The sequence below is a fragment of the Elephas maximus genome, chromosome X (assembly GCF_024166365.1).
Source record: "Elephas maximus indicus isolate mEleMax1 chromosome X, mEleMax1 primary haplotype, whole genome shotgun sequence".
NCBI lineage: Eukaryota > Metazoa > Chordata > Mammalia > Proboscidea > Elephantidae > Elephas > Elephas maximus.
In genome coordinates this window covers 20,868,061-20,885,052 of record NC_064846.1, presented here as the reverse complement: position 1 = coordinate 20,885,052, position 16,992 = coordinate 20,868,061, and the positions used below count along the sequence as shown (strand labels likewise).

Sequence of the window (16,992 nt, the reverse complement as noted above, 5' to 3'; positions counted from 1 at the left end):
TTGATGCTCAGGGCTCCTAGCTTGTCATAAATATACTAGTTTCACTTGTTTTTTTGGGTCTTTGTTGTAAAGAGGGCTGGCTGGAAGCATCTGTCTATTTCGCCATTTTGGCTCCACCTCCTACTCTCATACGTTTTTTAGAGAACTTAGACTAAGACAAACTCATTTAGTTTATTGCAAGGTAGTCATGGCAAGGCATGCATGTAAGACCTCACAACATTTTTTTCAAATCAGAGAATCAGTATTAATAATTAAAATGTTGTTTAATGGTTAGAGTTCAAATCTTTAGACTTCAGGCTTTTACCTTTAACGAGAGGTCTCGGGAGGTAGGCTTAACCAAACCTCAAACTAGGCAGAGATCCCTCATAGCTAAGGTCCAAGATTGGTGGTGGGGAGCAGTGTCTCAGCAGGCTCTCTGTCTTCAGACAGAGTAAGAGACTAGAGAAAAATCCCTTTTCCCCTGCCTTCTCTCAGTGAATCAGCAGAAATTCAGGGTTCATATGTGAAATTTTCACTTTGGTCTCACACAATAAGGATCAGTGTGATGTCAAAAACTAGTATGTTACATCTTTAGGGTTAGAAAAAAAAAAGGGTTAGAGATGAGGCAAATGACACATCTTATCTTCAAGGTTAGAGATTAGGTAGGTTGTTTAGACTTTTGTCTCAATTCTAGTTTACAAAGATGAGCTATGTCTTCTTTATTACAGCATGCTATGTCAAAGTCAGCTTAAATGTTGTTTACATTCTTTACATACTTCACATGCTTCTGTGTTTCTATGTCTAAGTTCAGAAACTTTCTAAACAACTTTCTCATGACTTAGAGTTAATGTTAGAGAGATTCACAAAGGTAGACATATTTCTATTTCTAAATTCAGATTATGAATGGTTATACATATGTATTATGAAAGCATAATAGTGACTTATATCTTATGGGATTTGAGAGCATTATAGAAACATACAGAATACCTGGTGAGATCTGCTCTGGTAAAGATTACAGTTTAGGAAACCCTATGGGGTGATTCTACTCTGTCCCATAGGGTCACTGTGAGTCGCAATTGACTCGACACATACAACAACACAACAATGGTTAATGATGTTGAGCATCTTTTCATGCGTTTGTTGGCCATTTGAATATCCTCTCTGGTGAACTATTTGTTCAAGTCCATTGCTCAATTTTTGATTGGGTTGTTTGTCTTTTTCATGTTAAGAGGTAGAAGTTTTATAGATATTGTGGATATTAGGCCTTTATATGATATATGGTTTCTAAAAATACTCTCCCAGTCTGTAGGTTGTATTTTCACTTGGATGAAAAAGTCCTTTGATGTAGTAAAGTATTTAATTTTCGTGAGGTCCTCTCTGTTTATTTTGTCTTTTGCTGCTCCATCTTTTGTTATCATACCTGATAATCTATCATTAAACACTAGGTCCTACAACCTCGCCCCTACATTTTCTTCTATGAATTTTACGGTTTTAGTCTTCACATTTAGGTCTTTGGTCCATTTTGAATTGGTTTCTGTGTATGGTGTGAGGCATGAATCCTGATTCATTCTTCTGCATGTGAAAATCCAGTGTTCCCAGGACCATTTATTGAAGAGACTCTTCCTTCTCCATTGAATGGACTTAGCACCCTTGACGAAATTCAGTTGACCATAGATGTATGGATTTACTTCTGGACTCTCAATGCTATGCCATTGGTCTATATGTCCACTATTATACCAGTACCAGGCTGCTTTAATTACTGTAGCTTTGTAGTATGTTTTAAAATCAGATCGTGTGAGTCCTCCTACTATATTTTTCTTCCTCAATATTGCTTTAACTAACCTTTTAACAAAATAACAGATTGGCACACAAAATAAAGGATATTACCCATGAGTACAGGGCTCCATTAAAAAAAATCTGCATGAGACAAAAAGGTCAACATTTTACTCTAAAGCAAAGATGACAAGACAAGGGAGGCAGGGAAGCTAGAGTACTGGAAACAGAACAACCAGAATGCAATTACTAAGGATGTTGACACATTGTAAAAAATGTAACTAATGTCACTGAACAACTTGTGTAGAAATTGTCAAATGGAAGCCTAATTTTCTGTGTAACATTCACTGAAAACACAATAAAACACTATTTTTTTTTAAAGATTGCTTTAGCTATTTGAGGTCTCTTGGCATTCCATGAAGGAGCCCTGGTGGTGCAGTGCTTATAGTGCTTGGCTGCTAACCAAAAGCTTGGCAGTTCAAATCCACTATCCACTCCATAGGAGAAAGATGTGGCGGTCTGCTCCTGTAAAGATTTACAGCCTTGGAAACCCTATGAGACAGTTCTACTCTGCCCTATAGGGTCTCTATGAGTTGTAATCAACTCGATGGCAGTAGGTTTGGTTTGCCGTTCCATATACATTTGAGGATTGGCTTTTCCATTTCTGCAAAGAAGGCTTTGGGATTTTGATGGGGATTGCATTGAATCTATAGACTGCTTTGGGTGTATTGAGATCCTAACTGTGTTAAGCCTTCCAATCCATTAACATGGAATGTCCTTCCATTTATTTAGGTCTTCTTTGATTTGTTTCAGTAATATTTCTAATTTTCTATGTACAAGTCTTTCATATTTCTGGCTAAACTTCTTCCTAGGTACCTTATTATTTTAGATGTTTTGCAAATGGTAATGTTTCCTTAATTTCCTTTTCTACTTGCTCATTACTGATGATCAATAGATTTTGAGTTAATCAAAAGGGAGATCATCCTGGGTGGGTCTGACCTAATCAGAGGAGCCTTTAAAAGAAGGTGAAGCTTCCTAAGAGACTCACTCCTGCCGGCCTGGAAGAAAGCAAACAATCCTGTTGTGAACTGCCTATGGGGGCTACAGGGCATGGATCTGTGGGTGGCTTCTAGAAGTCAAGAGCAACCCTGGCTGACAGCCTGCAAGAATATGGGAACCTCAGTCCTAACACCACAAGGATACGAATTCCGTCAACAACCAGTGAGCTTGGAAGAGGATATGAAACCTTAGATGAAAACCACAGCCCCAGCCAGCACCTTGATTTCAGCCTGGTGTAGACCCAGATCAGAATACCCTCATAACCTGTTCCCAGCCTCCTGATTCTCGTCCTTCTTGTCCTTGGCATGCCCCTTTCCCTACCACAGCCCCAGTGCAGAGCTGATACTCTTGGTCCAGGACACTTATGGGGCTTTGCAATAATAGAGTTAGTATTCACAGATCTCTTTTAGGATCCTTGGAACCCAGAAGAAGTCTTTCAACCCTGATAGTTGTTGGGAAGTGGCCAGGTGGTGAGGGAAGACTTGTTTTTTTCCAGAGCAGCACTGACTCCCCCTCCACCGGGGAGACTAGTGGCCCCACGTGATTTACAGAGACCTGGAAAAAGTGCTCTTGCCAGCGGATGATTGTTCCTCAGCTCCGCTCACCCAGGGGCTGCAGAGCTTTCAGCAGGCCCCTGCCCCATGCTCTTCTAATTACCTGACGCAGGCATCAAGGGACACAAGGACTCCAAGCAGTCCACGTCCGCAGCCTCACTCTGCATTGTGTGCTGAAGTCTAGCAGGGATGCCTGAAATCTCCTGGGAATTATCTCAAATTCTTAAAACTTTCCCGGGCAGATGAAGGGTTTTTCTTCTGCTGCTCTGCAGCCATAGATCGCTAGTAATAACCCACCCCAGCTAATCTCACATGCGTAGGGACCACTGCCTTCTTTCCCAGTAGAGTCTCATGCGTCTTGCATTCACAGACACCGCATATGAGACAGTCTCCTTCTGGCCATTAAGGGCATAGAAAGAACCCTATGAACACTTGGATCTCGCAGCCTTCTTCCTTCTTTCCACTCTTGGAGACATGCATGGAGTGTGAGCTTGGAAATGCTCACAGCAGTTCTGTAACATAAATCAGTCTTCTCTAGCAAGTCACGCCTGGAAAAGCTTTAAGTTATTTCAAATTATAGGTTGCTCCTCCCTTGAAAAGGAGCCCTGGTGGCGCAGTGGTTAAGCCTTTGGCTGCTAACCAAAAGGTTAGCTGTTCAAACTCACCCAGTGGCTCCACGGGAGAAAGACTTGGCGATCTGCTTCCGCAAAGATTTTAACGTAGGAAACCTATGGGGCAGTTCTACTCTGCCACAAACGGTCACTATGAGTCAGAATCGACTGGATGGCATCTAACAACAACCACCACCTCCCCTGAAACACACCCACATCCCATTTGTGCTGAGAAAATGCCTTGGCACCAGCCGGAAGGGTCCTTTTCAGTGTCTCCTTCTACTCAGTGGGTTTTGTGAGTCTCAAGAGGCGTAATTAAACGTATTGCGACTCAGTCGTTTGGATGACACAGAATTTGAAGCCCAGGAAGAGGGAAGAGGATGTGGGATTCAATCGGCCTCCACAGCGCCATCTGCTGGTGGACTGTTGCATTTTAGGTGTGTGTGTGTGTGTGTGCGTGTGCGCGCGCGCGCGCGCGCGTGTGTGTGTGTGTGTGTGTGTGTGTGTGTGTGTGTGTGTGAGTGAGTGAGAGAGAGAGAGAGAGAGAGAAATATTTAGGGCCAGCAGGCTACCGGCGAGAGTGTGCCGGGACGTTACAGAGACATCCATTCCTGCAGTCCTGGGTCAGCACACATCACAGCCACCATGTGCCCACGGTTTGTGTGACTCAGGCCAGTAGGCAGAAACGCGACTCAAGACAAGGGCTACCTCCAGCATTCCCAGCCTCAGTGGGAGTAGCTCTGCGATTAGGCCTCAGGAAACCCTCGGTGGGCTGTGCTGAACCTACAGGTGGGGAGTAAGTGGGCCCAGCCTTGCAAGTTACCTGGAAGCGGGGACGGGAAGCCGCGGAAAGCATCCGAAGCCCTTCTCCTTCTCCTTGCACGCCACGGACCTGGATCGAGCGGGGCAGGAACACGGCCGAGCACCTCTGCTGAAGTTTTCCTCCCACTGGACCGTCGTGGAGAGAGACAGCCCAGCGGGAGAAAGGTTCAGGCATGTGGTTACGGCGGATGACGGTTCCAGCAAAGCTAGAGACCGGCAGAGGAAGGCTGTGCTCTTCAGGGCGGCTCAGTGCTGAATTCAGGTGTAGAGCAGCCGTGTCTGATCTGGAGACCATCGAAGTCACAGAGTGGCTGTCTTTCCCAAAGAAACCGGAAAAAAAAAAAATGTTGACAAATAGGATTCCCTAGGTTTTAGGTTTTCTTTTTCCTCTGCTTTTCTTCTTAAACCCATGTGTTCTCTACCAGTCATCTGCAGCTGCGTGCTGGCAGGTGACAAGTAAATGACCAAGGTGCAGAGAAGGCTCCAAGAGTGCTGGGTTGTTGTCGTCTTGGACAAGTGTGCTCGCGGTGGCTCCCACTCATCCAGGCCTCCTATGGGCCAGGCACTTTCACGTGCATGGTGGCATTTAATCTCCACAATAGGCTCTGAGGTGGCTGTTCAACATTCTGGTTTTGCCTGTCACAAAGCGGCTGAGGCTCAGAGAGGCTGAGCGACATTCCCGCCCACCCCTACTGAGTGGTAGAGCTGTTGTACTTACCGAGGTTTGGGCCCTTTACCACTGACACAGTGCTGCTTTTCTGAGGTCTCTGAGACTAAGGAACTCAGTATGAGTAACTAACTACTCACAAAGCCAATAGCTGATACAGACTGGCGCTCACTTCCTGACCGCTTCCTGTCAGGCACGTGCTAAATGCTTCCTTATTTGTGTGCATTATTTCATCAATTCCTCACACCACCCTAGGAATTACAAATCATTTTGCAATTGAATATAGCGACCCTCAGAGAGTCTGAGGGACTTAGCCCAAGTCACCCAGCCCAACCTGCAGCTGGGTTCAAGCCCAGCTGGTTTCCCCCTTCAAAGCCTGCTCTGACAGCATTGCACCTCGTTTAAAGGATGGGATGGACAATCTCCCAGTATTTAGTGGTGCTCTGAAAAAAGCCCTGTGATTCTGACCGGGGCCCTGCTCCCAGCCGTGTTTGCGAACCGCTGCCGTAGCCTGCGGAGGCACAGGAAGCACATGAGAGTTCATAGGCGCTTATTTACTTAAGATCTTGCACCTCTATATCTTTTGAAAAACTAGATTTCGCATCTTCTTGGTATATTACATTCACAAAAAGCTGTTTGTCAAAGCTGGGTGAAATGCTCATTACCGCATCCCGAGAGTCGTCCAGGCTCATAAGAATTGCGCCACCTCCTGGCGACTCCCTTGAACTACATCCGAGGGCCTCTGGGAGGGTGTCGCTAAGTCCTTCAGCGAGAGAGACCATCAGGGAGCCACAGCAGCCTTTGATGAGGAGGGGAGAGGAAAGCCCACGAGGCATTGGGGCACAGATGCCAGGAAAAGCCTGGAACATCACGGTGAGCCACAACTAAGGGCCTTCTCGAGAGGCAGGGACAGCAGCGCGCCCTCTTCTGTTGGTCAGAACATAAGCCCCTGGAGCTAGTGACACCTATGCTTAAGGCGAGTGACAGCACAGGGCTGAGACTCCGGCCCGCGGGCTGATCAGAACCCCGGCCCCGCTGTTCTCGGAGGGTCTGGTCACCCTGCGTGGGGAACTCCATCTCTCTTGTCCTTCGTGGGGTCTTTTGAGCGTCCTGGTGGGGGACATGCTCTCCGGGAGCGCTCTTACAGGTTTGGAACCTGCCTGCTCACTCTGACCCTCCTCACAGGGGGTTTGGGAGCAGCCTGTTTGGGGTGCAGATCGTGGGGCCATTGAAGATTGGTTCCTGAGGGAGCAGGCCTTTATGTGTGGGCAGCACCGATACACACAGGAGGCGGCGATCCGTGTCGAAGGTGCAGGTCGCTGTCAGAGCCCAGGGCATGTGGACGCGCGGCTGGAGGTGGGATGGGGGCAGAAGTCCCGGACTTAACGACAAGGTTCCGGTCCCACGACTCCGTTGTAGGTTTGTTCTGACGGAAGTCACTTTTTTTTTTTGTCGAACATTTGTTTGTTTTAATTACTATTGCCTTTTATTATCAGAATCTTTATAAGTCCGATCTTTATTTGTCTTTGGGAGTTGGAAACGTTACATATAAACATCTGCCAGTGAACGTCTGAGAATGATAACAGCAGGAAATTACACGGGGACATTGTATGTAGTACATGTTACTGACCACAAGACAGTGGTGAGTGAGGTTGCTCCTAACACCAAACAACAACAACAACAACAAAACAGTAGGTTGTAAATCGGGGGCTACCTGTATTGTCTGTGCTGCTGTTCACTAGGCCAGCAGTGGGGAGAGTGGCTAGCTCAGTCCTAGAAGACAAATCACTCTCTGGAAATCTGTCTGCCTGGGCCACCCTATTGGGAAAAGAACTTAGGGCCAGGAGTGTTTGAGAAAGAACGGCATGAGAATGGGCTCCTCTGCTGAACTTTTAATGTCATGGGGCCAGGGGCAGGGTGGCTGTACAGGGCTGAAGAAAAGGCTAGGAAGAAGTTCATCTATGCGAGAGGTTCAAGGATGAAACAAAAATATGGGCAGCAGGGTAATTTTTATTGAGCTGAAATTCATATAACATCCAATGAGGGATGGATTAACCAGTAAGCACAGTGCACTCCGGCTTATATTAATAAGCAAGGGAGGCACAGGTTTACTTGTGTTTACTTACTAATCTGTAAGATTAGGAAATATGCAAAAATAGCCCCGTGCACACCCTGCTTATTGGGTAATCCAGCCCTGCATAAAATTAATCATTTTAAAGTATACAGTTTAGTGGCATTTAGTACATTCACAACGTTGTGCAACCAACCATCACCTGCATCTAGTTCCAAAACATTTTTGTCACCCCTAAAGACAACCCCCATAAATACTAAACAGTCATCCCCATTCTCCCCTCCCCCCAACCCATGGCAACCACTGATCTGCTTTCTGTCTTTATGGATTTACCTATTCTGGGTATTTTATGTAAATGGAATCATACAATTTGTGGCTTTTTGTGTAGGGCTTCTTTCACTCAGCATTATGATTTCGAGGTTCATCCACATCGCAGCATCATTAGTGCTTGATTGTTCTTTATGGCCGAACGACATTCTGTTGTATGAAGAAACCACATTGTGTTTATCAGTTCATCACCTGATTGACAGCTGGGTTGTCTCCACCTTTTGGCTATTGAGAATAATGCCTCTATAACGTTCATCTACAAGTATTTGTTTGAATATCTGTTTTCGGTTCTTTTGGGTATGTGCCTAGGGGTGGAATTGCTGGGCCATACGATAATTCTATGTTTAACTTTTGGAGGAACTGCCAAAGTCTTTTCCACAGTGACTGCACCATTTTACATTTTTACCAGCAGTGTACGAGGGTTCCAATTTCTCCACATCCTTGTCACCAACACTCGCTCTTTCCTTCTTTTAAAAAATACCCACCTCAGTGTGCGTGAAATGGTATGTCATTGTAGTTTTTATTTGCATTTCCCTGATGACTAATGATGAAACCCTGGTGATGTAGTGGTTAAGAGTTGCGGCTGCTAACCAAAAGGTCGGCAGTTTGAATCCACCAGACTCTCCTTGGAAACTCTCTGGGGCAGTTCTACTCTGTCCTATAGGGTCGCTATGAGTTGGACTCGGCTCGACAGCAAAGGGTTGGGTTTTTTGGTAGTGACTAATGAAAGGAGCCCTAGTGGTGCAAGGGTAAAGCGCTTGGCTGCTAACCCAAAGATCAGTGGTTCAAGGCCACCATCCATTTCTTCCAGGAAAGATGTGGCAGTCTGTTTCTGTAAAGATTATACAGCCTTGGAAACCCCATGGGGCAGTTCTACTGTGTCCTATAGGGTCACTATGAGTCAGAATTCAACTCAAGGGCAATGGATTTGGTTTTTGTTTAATGACTAATTATGTTGAGCATCTTTTCATGTGCTTGTTGCCTGTTCATTATCTTCTTTGGACAAATGTCTATTCAAGTCCTTTACCCATTTTTAAATTGGGTTGTCTTTTTTTTTTTTTTGAAACCGTGGTGGCTTAGTGGTTAAGTGCTATGGCTGCTAACCAAAGGATCGGCAGTTTGAATCCGCCAGGCGCTCCTTGGAAACTCTGTGGGGCAGTTCTACTCTGTCCTATAGGGTCGCTATGAGTTGGAATCGACTCGACGGCACTGGGTTGGGTGTCTTTTTTTAAATTATTAAGTAGCATTCTCTTTACAATTGAGGGTACAAGTCCCTTATCAGATATATATGATTTTCAAATATTTTCTCCCATTCTATGGGTTGTCTTTTCGCTTTCCTGATAGTGTTCTTTGATTCACAAAAGTTGTTCTCTTTGATCCATTCCAATTTATCTGTCACTGCATCATTTACAGAAACAAAAAGAAACAAATCCCAACAACAATGGAAAAATCAAATCCCTGGAACAACCAACCAACAACAACAATGAAGGGAAACAACCAAGAGGTGCAGGGAAATGCATGGTGACACTTTCCTAGAAGGGAACACCAGGCAGCTTTTGATGGAGAAACATAATGAATAACATGGAAAGTTAAACATGAAGGGGGAAAGCAGGTTTCAAGTTAGTATATTCCTAATTTTATTTGTGAAAATGCACCCTGGCAGGGCCAGGGTCCATCTCTCTGTCATGGCAGTGCCACAGGCCATCGCCACTATTGCTGACTCCTGGGGGTCCCTCACCCCAGGCTGGGCTCCTCTGACCACAACCCTGTGTCCTCAAGGAGGCCTCCCTTCTGGGGCGCACATCCTGGCCCCCGCTGCCCACACCCCCGGCTTCTTACGAGCCTTCTCGTCTGCTTGCCAACCCTCACCACTGTCCCAGCCAGGAGTTCCTGGTTGGGCTTCTTCAAGAAGCCACTGGGAGTGGGCCTCTGATGGACCTGAGCTGGGGGCTAAGGTGAGGGAAAGGGAAGCAAGGTGCCCAGGGCCTGGAAGATTACTTTCTCCACAACTCAGCACCAACAGGGACATCAGGGAGCCAATGGGGCCTTTACCACCTACAGCTGCGGAGGGTTCTCAGACTGGCTATTTCACTTCAGGACACCCTCACCCCTCAAGGTTCAAAAGAATTAACACTTTTCAAAACCAGCCTCTAAAATGGAAGAAAGGACTTATGTATTAGGTTGTTTGAACAAAGGACTTAGGTATTAGTTTGCACAGAAGAGTGTCACCTCCGAGCTGGCCTCTGCTGCCTTCTTCTCCTAGGGCAGGGTCCCAGTTGAGTCAGGTCTCAGAGCTTCTTCTGAACAGACACCATGCTACTGCTCCAGCCACCCCCTTGTCCAGGGCATAGCCCTGAGCACCCACCTTCGCCTCCCCCAGGTCCTGTCCCTCAGAACTGGTGAGGTCACCACTGGCCCCTCCCCTTCCTCTGGGGCTACTGCATCAACCAGAAACAGGAGGCCTAGTTTTTATTGTATTTTATTTGAATTCGAGGACTTTTTTTTTTTTTTAAGAGTCAACAAGTTTTGACAAGGACAGAAACGAGAACATTTCTCTGACTGGGTTGTGCTGACCAGTATAGAGTTAATCACACAAAGAAAAACAAAAGTCATCTTATTCAGAACGTTATGTCTGAAACCCCTGGGAAACGGGCTGCAAATAAATAAAGTGCACTGTGAGCCCCTCAGGCAGCCAGGGCCCAGGGCACAGGAGAAAGCAGAGTAGGACAAGCAGAAGCACTGGGACTGCCCAAGCCAAAACAGTAAGAGAGCAGGGGGCAGGAACATGGTGCTAACAAGCTAACCACTGTCCCTGCCCCTTCTCTAGCCCATATGAGCCAAGACACCACAGCCAAGGCCAGGGCCCAGGTCCTGGACTCCTGTGCAGGGGTGGGGCTTCCTGGAAGGGTAGGGGTCTCTGAGAGCTGAGGGCAGGGACCTTCGAGCTCTGCCACATATTTCTCCTGAAGGGAAAGGGGTGTGCTAGGCCCCAGGCTGCTCCTTGTACAGGGAGCTCACGCTGCAAACAGCTCCGTCCCCACCACACACACACACACACACACACACACACACACACACTCACACACACACACACACTCACACACTGAAAGGGCCACATCTGTGGGTCAGACCCAGGAGGCCCCTCACTCCTCCTCAGCCCTGTGTGGCTCTTCTCTCATGAGGCTGCCCATCCTCTGACACCTGTGGATGGAAATGGCAGGCTGCCAAGCACCCAGAGTGGTCCTCCGTGGGGAGGGATGGAGTGGGTGAGAGGGGCCACCTGGATCAGGAGCTGCTAGGAGGCTTGGCACAGGGACAGAATCCATTGGGCCCTGGCTGTGCGGACTGCAGGGGCTGGGCTGAGGCAGGCAGAGGTCTTCTTCCAGGCCCCCACCTCCAGCTGCGCAGCTGAGGAGGGAAGATAGTGACACTAGACCTCCCTGTCCCTGGGCTGACCAGGTTACTGCAGTTTCCAATCCCAGGGCCTCTGAGTACTTGGGCTACAAGCAACCAGTGCCAGAGGTGTGGGTGGGGGGAGAGGTGGGAGGCCAGGGCTGCTCCCTGCTCCCCCCTGCTGGTTTGGAATGCCAGTTAGCAGCACACCCAGAGCCTCCAGCACCAGGACAAGGCCATGTGGACGAGATTCTCCAGTGTTATTCTGGGGGTGGGAGCCAAGCCTGGGGACAGAGAGACAGAGGTCATGCCACGGGTCCCAGCCCCATCCCACCCTGGGTTTATCCCTTCACCTTTCTGGTACAGTATGTCCCCAGGAGCCTAGCCACAATCCCCCCCCAAACCCACCACCACTTATGTTACATGGTTTGTGCCACCCAACTACTGAGGAGCCCTTGGTCAAGTGTGGGGTAGGGTGGGGAGACTAGACTTGGGGTGAGGCCCTTGGCTCCCAAGGGGGTTCTGGGACTCATCTCTCCTGTCCCCCTTCTCAGCTCAGACTGTCCTCCTGGTCCTCCCTGTGACCTTCCATCCCACCCCAAGGAAAGCAAGATCCCAGGTCCCCTAGCCCTGGACCCCTCTCTCTCGAGGGTCTCTGGGAACCCTGTGCTCCCCTCCCCCATCCCCCAAGGTGCCAGGTCTTGGAGAAGCCTGGGGAGGGGAGTGGGGGCATGCAGGCCTAGAGACAGATTCTGCTCCCTACCTCCTATCTATGTGACAAGAGGCAAGTTCCCAGCCAGAACTGGACCACGGGGCAGCCCCACCCCGGCCTCTGCTTGCTGGGCTTCTGTGGACGTCTCTGTCAGGCCTCCACTCAGCTGCTCCTCAGGCAGCCTCAGGGCCAGGGGAGTCCTGCAGGGATTTGGCAGTCTTGACCAGGCAGAGCAGGGGCGGGTCACCACCTACACACCCCCATTCCTGAAAGAGAGAAAGAGATGGAGACTCAGCACTGCCTCCCACCCAGAGAGGTCCTTGTGTCCCCAAGTGCTGCCCCTCCAGCCCTCTACTCCTCCACCTCCTCTCTGCCCGCTGACCCCAGCCTGAGGCTGCTGTCTGGCCACGGAGAGCCTCCCCTCCCTCCTCCTCAGGCCCACAGTGGGCTGTCCACGTCAGAGGGTGGACTTCTGTGGCACTGGGAGTGTGCTGAGATGCAGGAACAGCAAAATGTGCCAGCGAGGGGCAGTCTTTCCCTCTCTCCCCAGTCTCCAAAAACAGAGCTTTGGGGGTGCCCTCAGGTGGGGGGGGGCAGCAAAAGTGGCAGTAGGCACAAGCAGAGCCCAGTGCCCTGACCCAAAGACAGGGCAGGAGGCTGCTTCGTTAGGGGCCAGGGCCGCGAAGGGGGCAGACCTGGGGTCTGGCCAAGAACAGACCATCCTTCCTATCTGCCTCCGCCTCCGCTGTCATTCCCTCCAGTTCAGATGACACCATGGGGCCTCTGGGGAAAAGGGGAGGGGACTGGGCCGCGGGCGACAGGGAAGCCGCATCCCTCCGCTGCAGGCTGACCCTCCCGAGGCTGATGCCGCCGCCCCTCACCCCATTTCAGAGTCACTCGACGGAAGTAGGGACAAGGCACTGGCCTTGCCTTTCCTCGGCTCGCTGCTCCCCATGCCGCTTTCCAGGCCACCTTCCATGTGTGTTTCGCCCAAACCACCCAGGGCCTTGCGGTCTAGATTCATTGTCACCGCCTCTCTCCACCCCAGTTCCATCCAGCCTCTCCCTCCTACCTTTTGCGTCTGGACCAGTCTAATCAACTTGCTGTTTTCTCCAAAAGGGCGCTTTTTTTTTTTTTTTTTTTTTGCCTCCGTGAGGCAACAGGTCGCCGATGAGCAGGCCCGTGTGAGTTTCCGTGCGATGGCGCAGTGACAGCAGCACCTGTGCGCAGTCAGGCAGGGCTCGGTGGCCGTCCTCTCGCCGGGGCCACAGTCGCGGGCCGGGCCCGTCTCCCTCCTCCCTCTGCGGCGGCCGCGCTGTCCTTCATGCGGCGACCCGGGCCGTGGCGGGCGGGGGGACGTGCGACCCCAGCCCGGCCCCCTGGCTCACTCGATGCGCACCTGCAGGCGCACGTTGAACATCACCGAGGCCAGCACGTAGAAGTAGGGGAAGTTCATGCGCAGCCGCCAGGCCAGGTCGAAGAAGGTGAGCAGCGTGCGCGTCAGCCCCTTGCAGAAGGCGCCGTAGGAGCCGCGGGCCGCGACCGAGCGTGACAGCCGCACTGCCAGGCCCGATAGGGCCGCCGCCGCCGCCGCGGACAGGGCCGCCGACGCAGCCATGGGCGCAGGCCCCGCCGACCCCCGGGAGCGCGAGCAGCGGGAGCCGCGCGGAGCCGGCGGCACCCTCCCTACCTCCCTGCCCGCAGCCTCGCCTGCGTCCCTCGCCAGCTGGGGCCGCCGCCACAGCCCCTCCTCAACCTCTAAAGGGCGGCCCCGCCGCCTCAGTCCCGCCCCTCGCCGGCTCCCGGCGCTGCCGCCCCCATCATAGCACCTCCCCCCCGCTTCAAGGCACCACAGAGCTGCGGAGGCCAGCAAAACCCCGCCCATGAGGCCCGCCCCACCGCCTCAGCCCCGCCTCTCACCTGCTTCCTGATTGGCTGCCCACATCATAGCTCCGCCCCCTTCCCGGTGCCAGAGTTGCACCGCCCATAAAAAAAAAAAATTTTTTTTTATATGACCCATCCCCAGCATAGCTTCACCCCATCCCAAGCGCCATACAGTTGCTGAAGCAGACAAAACCCCGCCCATGGGCTACGCCCCCACCTCAGCCCCACCCCTGCTCACAGGACCTGCCCACACCGCCTCAGCCCCTCCCATGGGGCCCGCCCCCGCCGTCTCAGCCCCGCCCCTCGCTGACTCCAGAGCGGCTGCCCCCAGTGTAGCTCCGCCTCCTTCCAGGTGCCTTAGAGTTGTGTCCCCTTACGAATCCCAGCTTATAGGTCACGCCCCTGTCGCCTCGGCCCCATCCCTCCCCTCTCCTCCTGCCCCGCCCACGTGACCCTCCCCTGCAGCCTCAGCCCCGCCCCTCTCCATTCCCCTGAGAGACCGCCCCCCAGCATAGCTCCGCCCCTTCCAGGTACCAAGGAGCTGAGGTGGCTGACAAAGCCCCTCCCATGGGGTCTTCCCCCACTGCCTCAGCTCCACCAACTCCACTGCCTCAGCCCTGCCCCTCGCTGGCTCTCTGAGTGTCTGGTCCCCTTCCTAACTCAGCCCCCTTCCAGGCACCGCAGAGATGGCTGCTGCGCCGTCCACAGAATCTGCCCCTACCGCCTCAGCGCAGACCCTCTCAGGTTCTTCGAGCAGCTGGTCCCAGCATAGCTCCACCCCCTTCCAGGTGCAACAGGGAGGCGGTCACTGAGACAGCCCTGCCCACAGGACTCACCCCCGTTTCCACAGCCCCGCCACCCGCTCACAGAATCCGCCCCAACAGGCATATTCCAGCCTCCTGCCCAGGGGAGGACCTGTATTTGCTGACACAGCCCCGCCTCCTGATTGGAAGGTAGTGCTTCACCCACCCACTGCCGCCAGGGGATGGCTTTTTTTGCGGGGCGGGGCGGGGGGGGGAGTCGAGGGCCTGAGGGTCTGGACTGCTATCTTGGTTCTGTTCAGATTGCCTACTGGAAGGCCCTGCCCATTCCTCAGGCCCCCCACCCCTCCCACTGTCTTCAGTGCCACCAAGCACCCGAATTTCTTTTCTTTCTGGTATGTTTGCTGGTGATGTATATTTCTTTATTGGTGGCACTGATAAGGAATTTTTGGTGCATTGCCCGTTGTCCTTTTTTTACCCAATAGTGATTTCCAAGCACTCCCACCCCACCCCCCTTCTTAATCACTGTTTACCCTGGATACTGCACAGGGTGTTTTCAGGGTTTCATTTAGCATTGTTTGGGCCTTTCTTGCTAGAATGCTTAAAAAGTTCTTTCGCGGTTTCATCTAATCTTTATTCTATGTGAACTAAACCAAACCAGATCCAATTGGGAAGTACAATATTGTATTTGTGCCCTACAAATAAATAGGGCCCTTATTTTCTATAGTCTCTAGGATACTTTAGGAGCCCTGGTGGCACAGTGTTTAAGCATTCAGCTGCTAACCAAAAGGTGGGTGGTTCGAACCACCCAGCTGCTCTGTAGGACAAAGATATGACAGTTTGCGTCCATAAAAATTACAGCCTTACCATACAACCCAGAAATCCCACTCCTCGGAATATACCCTAGAGAAACAAGAGCCTTCACACAAACAGATATATGCACACCCATGTTTATTGCAGCTCTGTTTACAATAGCAAAAAGCTGGAAGCAACCAAGGTGTCCATCTATGGATGAATGGGTAAATAAATTGTGGTATATTCACACAATGGAATACTACGCATCGATAAAGAACAGTGACGAATCTGTGAAACACTTCATAACATGGAAGAACCTGGAAGGCATTATGCTGAGCGAAATCAGTCAGAGGCAAAAGGACAAATATTGTATAAGACCACTATTATAAGACCTTGAGAAATAGTATAAACTGAGAAGAACACATACTTTTGTGGTTACGGGGAGGGGGAGGGAGGGAGGGAGGGAGAGGGTTTTTTTTACTGATTAATTAGCTGAAAAGAACTGCTTTAGGTGAAGGGAAGGACAACACTCAATACATGGAAGGTCAGCTCAACTGGACTGGACTGGACCAAAAGCAAAGAAGCTTCCGGGATAAACTGAATGCTTCAAAGGTCAGCGGAGCAAGGGCGGGGGTTTGGGGACCATGGTTTAAGGGGACTTCTAAGTCAATTGGCAAAATAATTCTATTATGAAAAGATTCTGCATCCCACTTTGAAATGTGGCGTCTGGGGTCTTAAAAGCTAACAAGCGGCCATCTAAGATGCATCAACTGGTCTCAACCCACCTGGATCAAAGGAGAATGAAGAACACCAAGGTCACACAACAACTAAGAGCCCAAGAGACAGAGAGGGCCACATGAACCAGAGACCTACATTATCCTGAGACCAGAAGAACTAGTTGGTGCCCGGCCACAATCGATGACTGCCCTGACAGGGAGCACAATAGAGAACCCCCGAGGGAGCAGGAGATAAGTGGAATGCAGACCCCAAATTCTCATAAAAAGACCATACTTAATGGTCTGGATGTGACTAAGGAATCCCGGCGGTCACGGTCCCCAAACCTTCTGTTGGCACAGGACGGGAACCATCCCCGAAGAGAATTCATCAGACATGAAAGGGACTGGACAGTGGGTGGGAGAGAGATGCTGATGAAGAGTGAGCTAATTATATCAGGCGGACACTTGAGACTGTGTTGGCATCTCCTGTCTGGAGGGGGGATGGGAGGATAGAGAGAGTTGGAAGCTGGCAAAATTGTCACGAAAGGAGAGACTGGAAGGGCTGACTCATTAGGGGGAGAGCAAGTGGGAGTAAGGAGTAAGATGTATATAAACTTATATGTGACAGTCTGATTGGATTTGTAAACGTTCACTTGAAGCTCAATAAAAGTTGATTAAAAAAAAACAGATATAAAGGGAAAAAAAATTACAGCCTTGGAAACCCTATGGGGCAGTTCTACTCTTTCCTATAGGGCTGCTGAGTCTGAATTGACTCAGTGATGTCAGTGGGTTTGAATTTGGTTTAGGATTCTTACCAACTTTTATTTAATGTCAGTCTTCAAGAAAACCTAAATGAACTTTAAAAGCA

General features: G+C 50.3%; 1 protein-coding gene across 1 annotated transcript; it reads right to left on the bottom strand.

The window, feature by feature from the left end:
• Positions 1-10,411: 10,411 nt before the first annotated feature.
• On the bottom strand, positions 10,412-13,712 carry SMIM10L2B (small integral membrane protein 10 like 2B). The gene is made up of 3 exons (XM_049872100.1): positions 13,041-13,712; positions 12,020-12,234; positions 10,412-11,540 (listed from the first exon to the last, which is right to left on the bottom strand). Exon 1 carries the CDS (start codon positions 13,584-13,586, stop codon positions 13,353-13,355), a length of 234 nt encoding a protein of 77 aa, XP_049728057.1. The 5' UTR covers positions 13,587-13,712; the 3' UTR covers positions 10,412-11,540; positions 12,020-12,234; positions 13,041-13,352.
• Positions 13,713-16,992: the final 3,280 nt, after the last annotated feature.

Bases quoted from the DNA above. Each gene is read 5' to 3' on its own strand.
- SMIM10L2B (XM_049872100.1), bottom strand. From the start codon at position 13,586: ATGGCTGCGTCGGCGGCCCTGTCCGCGGCGGCGGCGGCGGCCCTATCG.